General features: G+C 45.4%; 1 protein-coding gene across 4 annotated transcripts in view; it reads right to left on the reverse strand.

The window, feature by feature from the left end:
• Nucleotides 1-15,499, reverse strand: part of LOC130095247 (NACHT, LRR and PYD domains-containing protein 12-like) — a 79,903-nt gene that overhangs the window by 23,865 nt on the left and 40,539 nt on the right. For 2 of the 4 annotated variants that reach the window (XM_056261933.1, XM_056261932.1), the window contains 2 exons: nt 14,930-14,976; nt 13,922-14,855 (listed from right to left, as the gene is read on the reverse strand). The exons of the other annotated variants lie outside the window; for them this stretch is intronic. In XM_056261933.1, the coding sequence (XP_056117908.1) occupies nt 14,299-14,855; nt 14,930-14,976 (604 nt within the window). In that variant the 3' untranslated portion in view covers nt 13,922-14,298. Of the gene's footprint in view, nt 1-13,921; nt 14,856-14,929; nt 14,977-15,499 lie in introns of those variants that run through there. 4 annotated transcript variants of the gene reach the window in all.

The raw sequence follows: 15,499 nt of genomic DNA on the forward strand, positions 1-15,499 counted from the left end.
GGTTGAATCCCTCCTCCTTGGTGGTTGCCGTGGTACGGATCGGTGGGGTGGACCCTTCGCTTCCCAGGGTCCAAAGTTGGGTTCCCCTTCCTGGGAAGCGATACAAAATCCACGTCAAGACTTTTTAATTACTCTTTTTAGTCAATAAAGATTGTTCATTTTAATTCTACTTGTCTGTCCGGTCTCTGGTACGCTCCTCAAGGTGGTCCTGGGTTTGAGGGGTGGGTGCAGTCTGGCTTGGCCCCCCCCCCGACCTGTGACAGATTTGGCGTAGTCGGCAGGGTACCACCTTGAGTTGAGCGGCCAGTGACCTAGATGGCGGACGAAGAAGCACCTGTGGTGCGGCAGCCAGTTATGCCAATCTTCATGGGAGCCCCATGGGCCCAGAAGTATGGAGGCCCAGGATCGGAAGTGAGTTTGTCGGCATGGAAGACCCAGGTTGAATACCTGGTAGGACTCCAAGGTTTAAGTGCCCCCCAAGGAGTGCAGTTCGTTTTAAATTCACTGGAGGGAGAAGCGAGAAGAGAAGTCCAAGCAGCACCGGAAGCAACGAGAACCACGGTTCGGGCCATCTTTGATTTCCTTACGGAGCAATATGGAGACACCACCCCGGTTGCTGTGCTGCGAACACTGTTCTTTAATTGCAAGCAGGGACCGCGACAAAATATCCGGGCATTTGCACTGCAGCTGAGGGAGCAGTTCTCCAGGTTGAAGAAGAGACAGGATCATGGCCTGGGAGGTGAGGAGGTCCTGCTGCGAGATCAGTTCTTACTGGGATTGCTGGAGGGTCCCGTGCGTCAAAATTTGCGGATACAGCTCCGACGAGAGCCCAACCTCACTTTCGAAGACCTTCGGAGGGAAGCCTTAGCACTTGAGCAAGACCATACCGAGAGTATAGTTCCTCCCCACTGCATGGCCGCGAATGCTGTTAGTAGACCTCTGTCCCCCGTCATGCCTGATTGGAAGCAGGCCTTCTGTGAAGAACTGAGGAGGGATGTTCGTGAACAAATGTCCTCACTGACTAAATCCTTTATGGAAGAACTTCGCCGAGAACACCTCCATTCCTTGTCCTTGCCGAGGGAGCGGGCCTATTCGGAGGGTAATCGACCTCCAGCACAGCGTCCACTCCGACCAGCCGGGTCCCGATTCCAGTGGGATGAGCAGGGGCGCCCCATCTGCAATGGTTGCGGAGAGCCAGGACACTACCTTCGCCAGTGCCACTCTCGCCGTGCCTCACAAGGGGATTTTTAGTGTCACCGGCCACTGTGGGTCAAGTGGTCGGGACCCCCTCGTTGGACCCATGTTCGTCTGGGACTTCCCAAGAGAGTCTGGTGGGGCGTTGCCCCGTGGTGATGGTCCAGGTAAATGGCCAGAAAGTACAATGCCTCCTGGACACGGGATCGCAAGTCACTCTCTTTTGTTTGCGAGAGTTGTTTGGTGCCCAGGGCCGGCCCATGACAGAAGCCCCATGGCTGACCTTGCGGGGAGCCAACGGACTCAACATCCCGTAAGTAGGATATCTAGTAACCGACCTGGAGATACATGGGATTGTTGTGCCTCAGAAGGGAGTGGTGATTGTACGGGATACATGCCTGGGGTCACACCGCGCGCTGCTGGGCATGAATGTCGTTTCGGAGTGCTGGGAGGAGATATTCCGGAATGGACAAAGTCGAGCAGTATCGACCTCGGAGGGCCGAGAGTGGAGTCATGTGGAGGCCGATTGTCGTCGGGTCTGCCTGGCTGAGTCGCAGGGGAACCGTGAGAGCACCGGGAGAGTGGCTTGTCGCTATGCTCTGGAAATTCCAGCTCGGAGTGAGGCCGTGGTCTGGGCCAGGCTGCCTTCCCGACTCTATCGCTCAGAGGACTGGGTCTTGGTGGAACCCCATTCAGATTGTTCCAAGGGTCTTCATAAAAGTCAGGAACACGAACCCCTTCCCTGTCCACTTATATCGTCACCAGCGTTTAGCCCGAGTTACCTCGGTGAGGGTACAGCAAGTGCGAGAACCAGGAGAAGTCAAATTCAGCCAGGTGAGTCCGACAGTAGTGGAAGTGGCCCTGGCACAGACAGATCAGTACGTAGAGGAGACTGGAGAGAGAGTTCCAGCCCATCTTGAGGGAGAGTCACTGTGGGGAGAAGGTCTAGAAGGAGGTCAGACTAAACAGCTTCAAGGCTTTTTGTTGAGATGGCAGCACTTGTTTTCCACCCATGACGAAGACTACGGTCGCACGGATGCAGTCAAACATCAGATCCCAACTGGAGATGCCGCACCCAGTAGAGAGCGCTACCGGCCTGTACCCCCTACCTTGTACTTCGAGGTCCGCACCCTCTTGCGGGGGATGCTGGATAAGGGAATCATCCGGGAGAGCAGTAGTCCCTGCCCTGGTCCGCGCCCATTGTCTTAGTACGGAAGAAGACCGGCTCCTGGCGGTTCTGTGTGGACTACCGGAAGTTAAATCTGGTGACTAAAAGAGATGCTTTCCCGTTGCCCCGAGTGGAGGACTCCCTCACGAGCCTAACACAAGCGGCCTGGTATTCTACTCTTGACCTGGCCAGTGGGTATTGGCAGGTGGAGGTGGATGAGCGGGACAGGGAAAAGACGGCGTTCACTACCCCCTTTGGGCTCTATGAGTGGGACCGGATGCCGTTCGGCCTGTGCAACGCTCCGGCCACATTCCAACAGTTGATGCAGCGTTGCTTGGGCGGCCACCTGATGGAGTCCACCCTAGTATACCTGGACGACGTGATTGTTTACTCTCCAGATTTCGAGTCCCACCTTCAGCATCTCGAACAAGTCTTTCACTCCTTGGAGAAATATGGGCTGAAGCTCCAGCCGGAAAAATGCCAGCTCTTCCGGAAGGAGGTGAAGTTCTTGGGTCATATCGTGAGTGCTGCAGGGATTGCGGTTGACCCAGAGAAGGTATCAGTCGTCCAGGGGTGGACAGCGCCCAAGACCGTGCGCCAGGTCAGATCCTTCTTGGGCTTCGTAGGATACTACAGGCGGTTCATAAAAGGCTTCTCCCACATCGCCAAGCCCATAAACCAGCTGTTAGGGGGCACTGGACGGTCCCGGGGCCGGGGATCTCCTTCAGTCCAGTGGGATTCCGCCTGCGAAGTTGCCTTCCAGCAGCTCAAGCAGGAATTAATGCAATCCCCGATTCTAGCCTATGCCGACTTCACTCAACCCTTCATCTTATACACCGATGCCAGCAATCTGGGTCTGGGAGCTGTACTGGCTCAGAAGCAGCAGGGCAAAGAGAGAGTCATCGCGTATGCCAGTCGAAGCTTACATCCGGCTGAGAAAAACGATGCAAACTACAGTTCCTTTAAGCTCGAATTGCTGGCAATGAAATGGGCGATGAGTGAGAAGTTTAAGGACTATCTGTGGGGAGCAAAGGTACTGGTGGTGACTGACAATAATCCCCTGGTGCATCTGCAGACCGCCAAGCTGGGGGCGGTTGAGCAGAGGTGGGTGGCACAGTTGGCCAACTACGACTACCAGCTTCAGTATCGGCCGGGGAAAGAGCATACCAACGCCGATGTACTGTCCAGACTTCCTGAAGTGCGATCCATGGGGCGAACATCAGCATTAAATGAGGGGCGGGAGGAGGGACTGATGGTGGGCATTGTGGAGGCACCGGGCAAACCACCAGTCGAACCCCCTGCAACTTGGGGATGGGACCCACAGCGTTGGAGGATGTGGCAGGAGGAGGAAGTAGATTTGAAGCTGGTACGAACTTGGCTGAGTGGAGGAGCTTGGCCCGAAGGCGAGGAACGCCGGGCCCAGACACGGGTAGTGCGGGGGCTGCTGGGACAGAAAGAGAGGCTCTTCCTGAAAGAAGGGGTGATTTGTTGGTCCCTCCAGGATCCGACTCGGGGCGATGAGGTCTGCCAGGTAGTAGTCCCCGAAGAGGACATTCCCTGTTACAGGCATATCATTGCAAACTGGGACATCAAGGGCAAGAAAGGACGTTGACTCTGCTACGACGGTACTTCTACTGGCCTGGGATGGAGGGAACCACGAGGACTTACCTTCAAGGGTGCCCACGCTGCATGCTCTTTAAGGCAAGGAAGGAGGTACGGGCCCCATTGGTGCCGATTTGGGCTAAGGCCCCACTGCACATTGTAGCCATGGACTATTTGACGCTGGGACGACCGATGGATCGGATACAGAACATCCTTGTAGTAACTGACCTGTTCACGAAGTACGCCTGGGCCATTCCAACCCTGGATCAGACTGCCACAACCACCACCAATGCCTTATGGAAGTATGTCATTCAGCCATTCGGGTGTCCTGAAATACTCCACGCCGATCAAGGGCCAAACTTCGAGTCTCGGGTGATCCACGAACTGTGTCGGCTGTACGGATGTAAGAAGACCCACACCACCCCATACCACCCTCAAGGGAATGGGGGGTGCGAAAGGCTGAATCAGACACTACTAAGTCTCCTGGGGACCCTGGAAGGAGAGCAGCAGGACCACTGGGTGGACAAACTTCCGATGCTGGTCCAGGCGTTCAACAACTGCGTGCATAGCACCACCGGGTATGCCCCAACCTACCTGATGTTCGGGAGACACGTGAGACTGCCTATCGATCTAATATTAGGAGCCACTCCAGCGGAGGAGGGGGGCAGTTTGACAGAGTGGGTGGCAGGACATCACCAGCGCCTTCACATCGCTTACGAACAGGTCTCGGACCGGATAAATCAAGCAGCAGTGAAGAACAAGAGGCTGTATGACCGAACAGCTCGAGAGGCACCGTTACTACCAGCAGAAAGAGTGCTGGTACGGGATAACCGTCGCCAAGGGAAGGGGAAACTGAGCGACCGGTGGGAGTCACAACCATACGTGGTTCAACGACAGCCGCACCCAGACCAACCGGTATATGCTATTCGTCCAGAAGGGAGAGCTGGCGAGTGCTACATCGAAATTTGATCCGTCCGTGTCCAAATTATCCAAAACCAACAAGCAGCGATCCCCCGGTCGAAGCGCCACCGATGCCCTTGTTGCTAGGTTGGGCGGTGGTCCCAAGGGGACTGGGCGCAGAGCCGCGCCAGGGAGGTCCTGCCTCACCGCCGAGACTGTCCCAGCGGGATAACCGAGGGCAGCCCCCAGTGCGGTATGGAGACTGGGTTGCCGAGCCCCGTTCTAGGGACTAGAACGGTTTGGCAGGGGGGTATGTCACAAGTGACGAAGGAAGCGGAACAAATGTCCGCTGGAAGTGTGTTCCCGCCGGAACAATATCAGTGAGACACCGAGCCGGTTCCGCTTGTTGTCGGTTTCCATGACAGCGGCGGCTGATGAGGCAAACGGTATCAGGTGCGGGCGATTGGTGTGAGGATTGGCGATAGGGCTACGGGGCCGAATGAAGCAGTTAAAAGGAAAAGGAAGAGGAAGTTGAGGGTGGTGCTCCCCCGGGAGAAATTGTTTCTTTGGCAGTAGCTTGAATTCGCTGGGATCTTGGAGAGGGCTGTGAGGATTTGGCTGGATTAAGGGTGCAACAGTGATGTGTGTAAATACAAGCTGGAAACGTGAACTGGATGCGAAGTGGGAGAATTGTGGAGATACAGTCAAGACTGGAGAGCGCCATCATTCCTGAGAGGAAGTTAAGTAATGAAACATCGGATCTGTGTGAATGCATGCCTTGCACTGAGTTGAATAAGGAATGGTGAAGTGTATCGATTACGAGTGTAACTGTCACTTAAGAGTGTGAACTGAGTCATCATTGAAATCCTGATATCTTCGTCTGAGTGTGAGAGAGTATCGAAGACGCTGTTTTCCATGCTGCGAGAAGTCATCTGCCTTTCTTCATCTTCTGAGTGCTGATTCAGCGTAACAGTGGAAGGATTGATCATTGGGTTAGTGCTGGCCTTATTGCACTGAGAGTGAGAGTGGATATGCAGTGCCCGAATTGAAGTGTCACACAGTATTGGATTTGACGTGAAGTTGCAGTGTGTGGATGTATATGTATATTTAACTGCCAGTATTCTTCAGTTCATATTCTTGCCCAGTGTTTGCTGAATAAAGCCTCAGTGTTGAATGTGCATATCCCGCTCGGGCCATAAGCCCCCGCTTCGCTACTGAAGGGAAGCGTGTTTGTCCCGTATAACTTGTCCTGTCTATTTAAATAGAAGATTTCTCTGCTACTGCCTTCTTGTGTGATGCCCGTCTGAAGGAGGGATCCACCCTAGCCTCAGCTAGGGGTGGGCGATATGAGCAAAAATTCATATCACGATATTTTTCACTGTCCGGACGATATCGATATTATATCGCGATATGAGAAAAAAAAAATTGGAATCACATTTTAGTACACCTTAGTTAAATTACAGGCAAAATATGTATTTTAACAGTAGATAACTAGAAACAGGTGAGGCATTTCATTGGACATAGACCTGAAATGTTTGTTTTTTTTGTGCCATTTTTTTTCTCAAAAAGTGCAAACGTGCAACATGAGGTAGGCCTGAATGCACTTGTTATGTCTTTCCACTTTTTGCTCGTCTTGTCATAATGAGAACCGGCAGCGAATGAAGACTGTATTGATTTCTGAGTGAGAGCCGTCTTCGGGTGTGCTCTGTCTCCGGGAATATCTGTTGTTATAGTTTTGCTTTTTTAAATTAGTTTTTATTTTAATATCGTTTTCAATTTTGCTTTAAATTTCAGTTTAGTTTTAGCTAGTTTCATTAATGGTTTTGTTAGTTTTTATTTAGTTTTATTTTGCAAACACATTTCTATATAGTTTTTATTTTATTTAGTTTCAGTTTTAGTAATTATAGTTTAGCTTTAGCAGAGCGAGCAGAACACTTCCAGTGTAGACCAAAGCGAGACGTTTAATTTAAGTTTAATGTTTGCACAAATTACAGTTAACTCTTATGCAGACATCTTAATAATAAAAATAAAATAATGGTTTGAGATTGAACAAAGCACCAAATAAATAGAACTTAAAAGTATACAAGAAAAAAACAATGAAAATTTTCATACAAACTAATTCATTAGTGTAAGGAGAATAAAGGCCTACAGTTTGTACAGTATAAAACCCATTACGTCTATGGAGAGTCCCCACAAAGATAGTGGACCAGTGTGTGTGTATGCGCGCGCTTATGTGTGTGTCGTGTGCAGGGGCGTAGCAGCCATTATAAAAGTGGGGGGGACAAAATGGTGTGGTGATGTGACCCAAAGGTCAGTCCTTCCAGAAAAATGCGGAGTTTTTTTGTGATTGTTGCGGGCAAAAATCCTTGATTATGCGGCGATGGAATATGCAGGATATTTGCAATTTTATGTGATGAAATTGCGGGAACTTGCAAAAACTGCGGTTTGATGAAAAAGAGAGAAAAAGTGATTCCCCAACACCCTGTTCGCACTCGGCTACTACCTTAATGTAAAGAGCTATTTCTTATTACTTCCTATGATAAGCAAACATACTACATCACAGAAAGTGCTGGAATATTTAATCTGGTTTTATTTCAGACCTTAATAAACACATGGCTCAAACTTACAAAACATTGATGAGTCAAACAAGTTCTGTAGCTTTACAAAAGGAATATGCTACAACTTCTGTAAAAATGAATAAATAAAATATGAAAAAAATGTTTCATGTTTTACAGTTTTGTTTTTTCAATGATGTTCATGTCGCGTAATTACGTCACTTCATAACGTTCCCATGGCAACAGGGGGAAACGGCTGCTCTCGTGTGAAGCAAACGCAACATTTTTCAACTTTCTGCTTAGATATATGTGACTTTCTTTGCAACAAAAATGCGGGGATTATGAAATCATACAAGCCCCGCATATTTTGCGTGGAAATCGGCAATTTATACTGCAAAAGTGCGGCGTATTTGAAGAAATGCCCCCGCATAAATATGCAGACTTTGGCTGATTATTGAATCATGCGATCGCATAATCGCGTTTTTCTGGAGGGACTGAAAGGTGATGTTCATAATAATAAATTCTAGATGGAATAGCAATTGGCATTTTACAGCACCCTAGTGCCAATTTTGGGAACATGCCATGATAGTTTACAGCACCTATTTTTGTGAAATCATACTCGAAATAAAAAAAATATTGCAGGACTTGGGACTTTCAGACAACTGTGGACATCTTTACTTTATTTTTATGAAATAAAGATATTTTATGATATTTACAATATTTCAGTTAAACTACACTTGAACAATAACTTTTATCTTACTAACAGTTGGGCCAAAAAAGTGTTCAATGAGTACATAACAGATTACATCATAGCCTACAGTAATTTTATACAACAGACATTTTATAAAAATATATCAATAAAACCTAAATCAATGTATTCGGTATTGGACATCAATTTAACATTGACATTAGATGTTGAATTTACATTGAATTTTGGTCACCCGACGTCGCAACCAAAATTTAACCAAATATCAACGTCTTATGACGTTGTGTGCCTGCTGGGAATAATCTGTTATGTCTCATTTAACAGACGCTTTTATCCAAAGCAACAAGTAGGAGAGCATTTAACACACACTCGGCACAATCCGGCGCGACGTGACGAGGTCCATACGGGTGTTGTCTTACACTTACTGCGTTACAGTAGGTTAAATCATAATAAGGAAACTTTACCTGTGATTCATGTCATCGCGACATACTGTAACAGTGTGTGTTTGAAAAAAAATGATGTAGTCCTCTGCTTTTTTTTCTGGGGTGCATTAGACGGCCAAACAGCAAAGCGAAACAAACACGAAAATTCGCAAGAGCAACAACAGATTTGAAGCTCATGGCAATAGATGCTTCGCGCTGTGATTGGCTGAATGTTAGCTCACTCAAGTCTAAGTAACAAATCAGAGAACACGGGCGGAAATATTGGCGCTGAGTAAAAAAAATGCGGGGGACAGAATCACCTGTTTCTAAAAGTGGGGGGGACGTGTCCCCCCCCGTCCCCCCCGGTTGCTACGCCCCTGGTCGTGTGTATGCGCGCGCTTATGTGTGTGTCGTGTCCTGTTATTCATAGCCTAACGTTACATTGCGGGGAAATGTCTCCACGTGGATAATATTATTAGCAGTAAATGTTTTGTAAAAACAAAGATAATAATAGCAGCTTTCAACCTTCATGAAAACATGACATCTCAAACATACAGTAGCCTAGAACTTTAACGTTTGTTTGTGCTTGACGAACTTGTTTTGGTGTTGCACCCGCGTCTCGCAAATGAAACGGCATTCTAAAAATGCTGCGCTCCAGTTAAAAGTCAAACTTGCCTCTCATTACCTTGTTATTTCCCATTCCACCGCAAAAGATGCATCCTTTATGAACAGCCGCTTAGCACTAGCGATGTGTTCTACGTTACGGTCCTTCATTGAACGCGTCACAGGACAGCTGCGGTTAATCGCCTCAGCAACTTCACGCGTATGAAGCGCCAAATCAGCCATTTCCTTAAACAGCGTATTCGATTCTGTATCGTCATTAGTGTTAACAGTTGTAAAGAGTTGGCTACCAAATTGAACAAAACAATATAACTGCAAAATTTGAATTTATGAATACGGTATCCTCGGTATCGCAAAATCCATATCATGGCACAACATAATACCGGTATTCACGTTCATACCGGTATAGCGCCCACCCCTAGCCTCAGCGCTGTCCGTTTAGAGCCACACAGTCTAGCCGTAAGCCCGATTCTCCATCTTACAGAGGAGTGTGCCTGCACCTGTATAAATTGCTCTGTCTGTTTAAATAGATGAGTCTTCTGCTACTGTCTTCTTGGGTGATGCCTGCCTGAAGGAGGGACACACCCTGGCCTCAGCGCTGTCTACTTGGAGCCACACAGTCTAGCCGTAAGCCCGATTCTCCATCTTACAGAGGCGTGTGCCTGCACCTGTATAAATTGCTCTGTCTGTTTGAATAGACGATTCCTCTGTTACTGCCTTCTCGTGTGATGCCTGTCTGAAGCAGAGGCCCGCCCTGGCCACGTCGCGTCAGTACAGCCATCCGCCCCAGCCGTAAGTCCTTGCCCCATTGTTAAGGGAAGTGAGCTTTTAAAAACTGTCTCTGTTTCTGGAATAGAGGATACCTCCGCTAATGACTGAACCCCGCTGAAGGAGAAAGAGACACGAGGGACCCCGCACCTGCTGTCCAGCGACGACACGGGAGTGCGCCCTGCCCTGAGGAGATATACGTACCTGGCTATCCACCTGACTGGCTTCCCTCTTGGCCCACAGCCCCCGTGCTGATTACATCCGGAACGATTAACGGTCTAGGAACATCCCGTCCCATCTACCCACTTGTCCTCCAGTGAGGCTCCTCCGCCCTGCTTGTCCTTCGGAGAGGTATACGTACCTGCCACTCACCTGTCCGGTGGAAGAGTCCCCTCCTAAGTCTTCAGTCCTGGTCCAGGTCTGTTCAGACATCTGTCCACTTGTATCACGTCTAAGAAGGTTTACTTACCAAGATACTTACCTGCTTGCTGGAACGGCGGTTGAATCCCTCCTCCTCGGTGGTTGCCGTGGTACAGATCGGTGGGGTGGACCCTTCGCTTCCCAGGGTCCAAAGTTGGGTTCCCCTTCCTGGGAAGAGATACAAAATCAAAAAGGGGTGGGTGCAGTTTGGCTTGGCCCCCCCCCCCCCCCCCCCGACCTGTGACAAATGCATCCAGATATTATTTAATTATCCCTGAAGTAATTCATCCAGAAGCTTTTCTCTGTGTGACAACAAAATCAGTTGTTAGCAGTTAGCCTAGCATTGGGCAGGGAGGGGCTCAGGTGAGGGGGAGGAGCTGAGTAAATGTAGTCTCACGTCACACAACAGCAGATTCAACTAGGAGGAAATACATTCCAGATATCGGTAATACTTTAGAATACTGTATCTTACTTACTGCATAACTAATAAGGAATTATTGAAGAACTAGTAGGTGATTCTTCATTAACTACTTCTTCACTACTGTTAACTACTAAGGAAGATGTATTAACTAATCAGTTAGTTTTGTATGACTGTTCATTAGTTACTACTTAGTTATTGTTCTTGAACCTTAATTAGTAGATAATTAGTAGTAGTTCTTCAGGAGGTATGACAGAAATCATTAGTTATTGATTAACTAACTGTTACTTAACACAATCATAAAATTCTATACCCATCCTCTGATGGCTACTTCCAGCAGGATAATGCAGCATGTCACAAAGCTCGAATCATTTCAAATTGGTTTCTTGAACATGACAATGAGTTCACTGTACTAAAATGGCCCCCACAGTCACCAGATCTCAACCCAATAGAGCATCTTTGGGATGTGGTGGAACGGGAGCTTCGTGCCCTGGATGTGCATCCCACAAATCTCCATCAACTGCAAGATGCTATCCTATCAATATGGGCCAACTTTCTAAAGAATGCTTTCAGCACCTTGTTGAATCAATGCCACGTAGAATTAAGGCAGTTCTGAAGGCGAAAGGGGGTCAAACACAGTGTTAGTATGGTGTTCCTAATAATCCTTTAGGTGAGTGTATATACTGTATGTACATGTGTGATGATTGGAAATGCTTTGGCAATACATTGAAATAATTGTCATGACAATAAAGCACATATTGAATTATGAGAGAGAGAGAGAGAGAGAGAGAGAGAGAGAGAGAGAGAGAGAGAGAGAGAGAGAGAGAGAGAGAGAGAGAGAGAGAGAGAGAGAGAGAGAGAGAGAGAGAGAGAGATTCTGGTTCATGTTGTGTCAATCATGATGTAATAATGACTGACGGCCACAAGAGGAACAATTTTGATTCTCTTTTAGTTTCTCTTTTCTGCTCAGATTATTCTGTCATGTTTAGTTTGTTGAGCTTCTGCAGATCTAATTTAAAATAAACTGACCTGTAAACTATATATATATATATATATATATATATATATATATATATATATATATATATATATATATATATATATATATAAAAAAAAATTATTCTGATTTAAAATGATTTGTAATTGCAATATTTTTTTACATTTTGCTAACATGATGCTAGCATGCTGCTAATATGTTTTTAGCATGATGCTAGCATGTTTTAACAAAATATGTTAGCATGATTAGCTTGTAGAAACTTGAAGAAAATAGTATAAAAGTGTTTTAAAACCAAACAAACACAAATACTGCATACATTTCTAAAAACTTGATAAATGTATTTTTTTACAGTTTTTTTTTGGTAATACTTTATTGTACAGTGTCATTGTTACACGTTACATGTATTTACTGTAATAATAACTATAAACTAGAATGTACATTTCCTGAAGAAAATGTAAGTGGTGCTTGCAGTGGCAGAGCTCGGCCCTGGACACATGCTAACACAATTAACAATGTTGTGATACCATGATATACCATGTTCTAGTATGATTTACCATGTTTCTAACATGATGTACCACAAATGATCACATTATAGCATGATTTACCATATTTCTAGCATGATTGACCATGATTTACCACATTCTAGCAAGGTTTACTATGATTAGCATGTTTGCTAGCATGGTGTTAACATGATTAGCATATTGCTTTTGCTAGCATGGTGTTAACATGATTAGCATATTGCTAGCATGATTAGCATATTGCTAATACAATTAACATGATGATAACATAATGCTAGCATGATTAGTGTGTTGCTAGCATGATTAACATTTTGCTAACATGATGCTAACATGCTTAGCATGTTGCTAATATGTTTTTATCAAGATGCTAGCATAATTAACATGATGCTAGTATGTTTGAGCAAAAAATGTTAGCATGATTAGCATTTTGCTAGGATGTTTTTAACAAGATGATAGCATTATTAACATGTTGTTAACATGATGCTAGCACATTTTAAGTTATTTTTTATCATGTTTAACCCTAAGCTAATTGCAGTTAGCATGTAGCTATTCAGAGGTAGCATGTGTAACATGTTGGAAGTGCTGTTTGCTAGCATGATTCAAAAGAGCCAACCACCATCTCTATACGATGTTCTTATGCAGAGATATAGGTCTTGCTAAACGGTTGCTAGGGAGAGGATTAGCAGCCACCAATCATGAAACTCCAAAGGCTGCGTGTCAGTGTGAATGATATAAACCAACTCCCATGCCTCTGTTACATTAAGAATGGAAGATACCCCTCTATGGATTTTGGTTGCTAAGGTGCTCGACAATGGTTGCTAGGGATGGGCTAGGAAGTGTTGAGGTGATTAATGATTGGCTGTTTGCTGCCCTGAGTGAAACGAGACCACCATCATGTTTCTATGGCTCTTATATCCTGAGATATCCCTCTGATCTCTTTCAATGGAAGTCAATGGAACTTGTTGCTACGGTGCTTTAAATGGTTGCTAGGGCGTGGCTTGATAGCTTCACAATGATCCTGAGACACTGATTGGTCGTCTGAGTAAAATGAGCCCGCCTCCTTGTCTCTATGACACTGTGATCCAGAGTGTTCAATACAAAATCCCTCTGCAATTTACCATAGTAGGAGAAACGCATGCTTTTCATGGACCGTCCTTCACCATAGTAAGTCAATGGGGCAACTTTGGGCGCCTCTTGCCCCTCAGGGGTGCAACTTTTACCCCATTGTGAGGTATGTTCTTACAGAGTCTGTCAGCCTCTTCAAATGTGGTGACCCAGACGTTTCTGTGAAATCCTCGCTCTGAGCTACGAGTGGTCAAAGTTGGTCAAAGTCTATGGGATTGACCCCTAACCCTATAGAGCATGAACTTAATATTACTCAGCACTTAAATATATAATTACACATTAAAATAAAGTTTTATTTTTTACTTTGACTTTGATGATTTGTCATAGACTGGTTTACTTTCCTGTTCAACAGTTCTTCTGTATCAGATTCAGCCAAACTCTCTTTTGATGAAGATTCATAAAGTGATTCAGTCAAAACTGGACATTAAAAAGCAAACGTGTAAAACAGTGAAACTCAGGGTGACAAACGTTTATCATGAATGAAAATAACAGTCAAACATCAACAACTGAAGAAACATGTTCACACTGAACCAGGAACAAGCGTTTATTGACCATAAACTACAATAACATCATTAAACTGTAATAAAACATGTGAATATACAGAAGATTCATATTCACTTTACAGTTATCTCTATGATTATATAGATGATGTGTTATTCATCTCACATTATTGATTATAATAATCCTCTGAGATCCAGCAGTTTTAATCAGATCATCTGAAGGATTTTAATAACACACTGTGCACAAATAAAGTGTGTGAATATCAATAACGGTGATAATGCAGTAACACACATAATCAGTCAAACAACTGGAAAAGTGTTAATTTAGTGTGAGTGTGTGTGTGTGAATATTTATGTATTTCAAAAATTAAAATGGAGAAATTGTTAAATGGTAACACATTTTCTTTGAATCTGACACAGAGACACTGAAGAGTTAACACTATAAACTCTAAATCCAGCATAAAGTGGTTCAGTGAATGTGTGTGTGAATGTGTGTAAGTGTGTGAGTGTGTGTGTGTCAGAGACGCTGTAGAAGGACAGAGTGCCGGCCGACACGTCCACAAACACTCCTACTCTCTTACAGGATCCTGGATCAGCAGAAACAGCAGTGGAGTTATTATTGTGATAGACAGTGAGACTGTGACCAGAGCGGAAGAGACTCCAGGACTTCTCATTATATCCAAACACACAGTCACTCATTCCTCCTTTCCTCTGGATTCCTTTATATGACACTGATATACCAGCACCTCCACTGCATTCAGCCTCCCAGTAACAGCGTCCAGTCAGACTCTCTCCACACAGAACCTGGAAAAACGACTCAAATCTCTCTGGATGATCAGGATACGACTGTCTCTCTGACACACACGTCACCTTTCTGTTCTCCTCAGACAGAACGAGACGAGTGTGTGCTGTGTTTGGATCCAGTGTGAGATCAACGGCGTCTGAACACAAGAACACACATTACAACAGAACATTTACAACAACACACACTAAAACTGTGTGTTTGAGGACTTACATCTGTGTAGTCTTGATGTCATCATGAACTCTCCTCCATGATCCACACTAGAACACACACACACACACACACACACACACACAGTTGACAGTGGCTTGCATCGAGGGACAAATCAATTCCTACAGTATATCAATATTTGAACAAATATAAAATAACTTTTATAACCGCTCGAGCGGTTGCCATGGTAACGAACACCAGCTGCTTATAAGTGTGTATCATTTACACTACATTATTACACAAGTGCAGCGGCTCTTCTCTTCTTCTCTTCTCTCTTCTTCACTTCTCTCTTCTTCACTTCTCTCTTCTTCTTCACTTCTCTCTTCTTCTTCACTTCTCTCTTCTTCTCTTCTCTCTTCTTCACTTCTCTCTTCTTCACTTCTCTCTTCTTCTTCACTTCTCTCTTCTTCTTCACTTCTCTCTTCTTCTCTTCTCTCTTCTTCACTTCTCTCTTCTTCACTTCTCTCTTCTTCTTCACTTCTCTCTTCTTCTTCACTTCTCTCTTCTTCTTCACTTCTCTCTTCTTCTTCACTTCTCTCTTCTTCTTCACTTCTCTCTTCTTCTTCACTTCTC

This window comes from Rhinichthys klamathensis, unplaced genomic scaffold (assembly GCF_029890125.1).
Source record: "Rhinichthys klamathensis goyatoka isolate OS25496 unplaced genomic scaffold, OSU_Roscu_1.1 h1tg000189l_1, whole genome shotgun sequence".
In the NCBI taxonomy this organism is placed as follows: domain Eukaryota; kingdom Metazoa; phylum Chordata; class Actinopteri; order Cypriniformes; family Leuciscidae; genus Rhinichthys; species Rhinichthys klamathensis.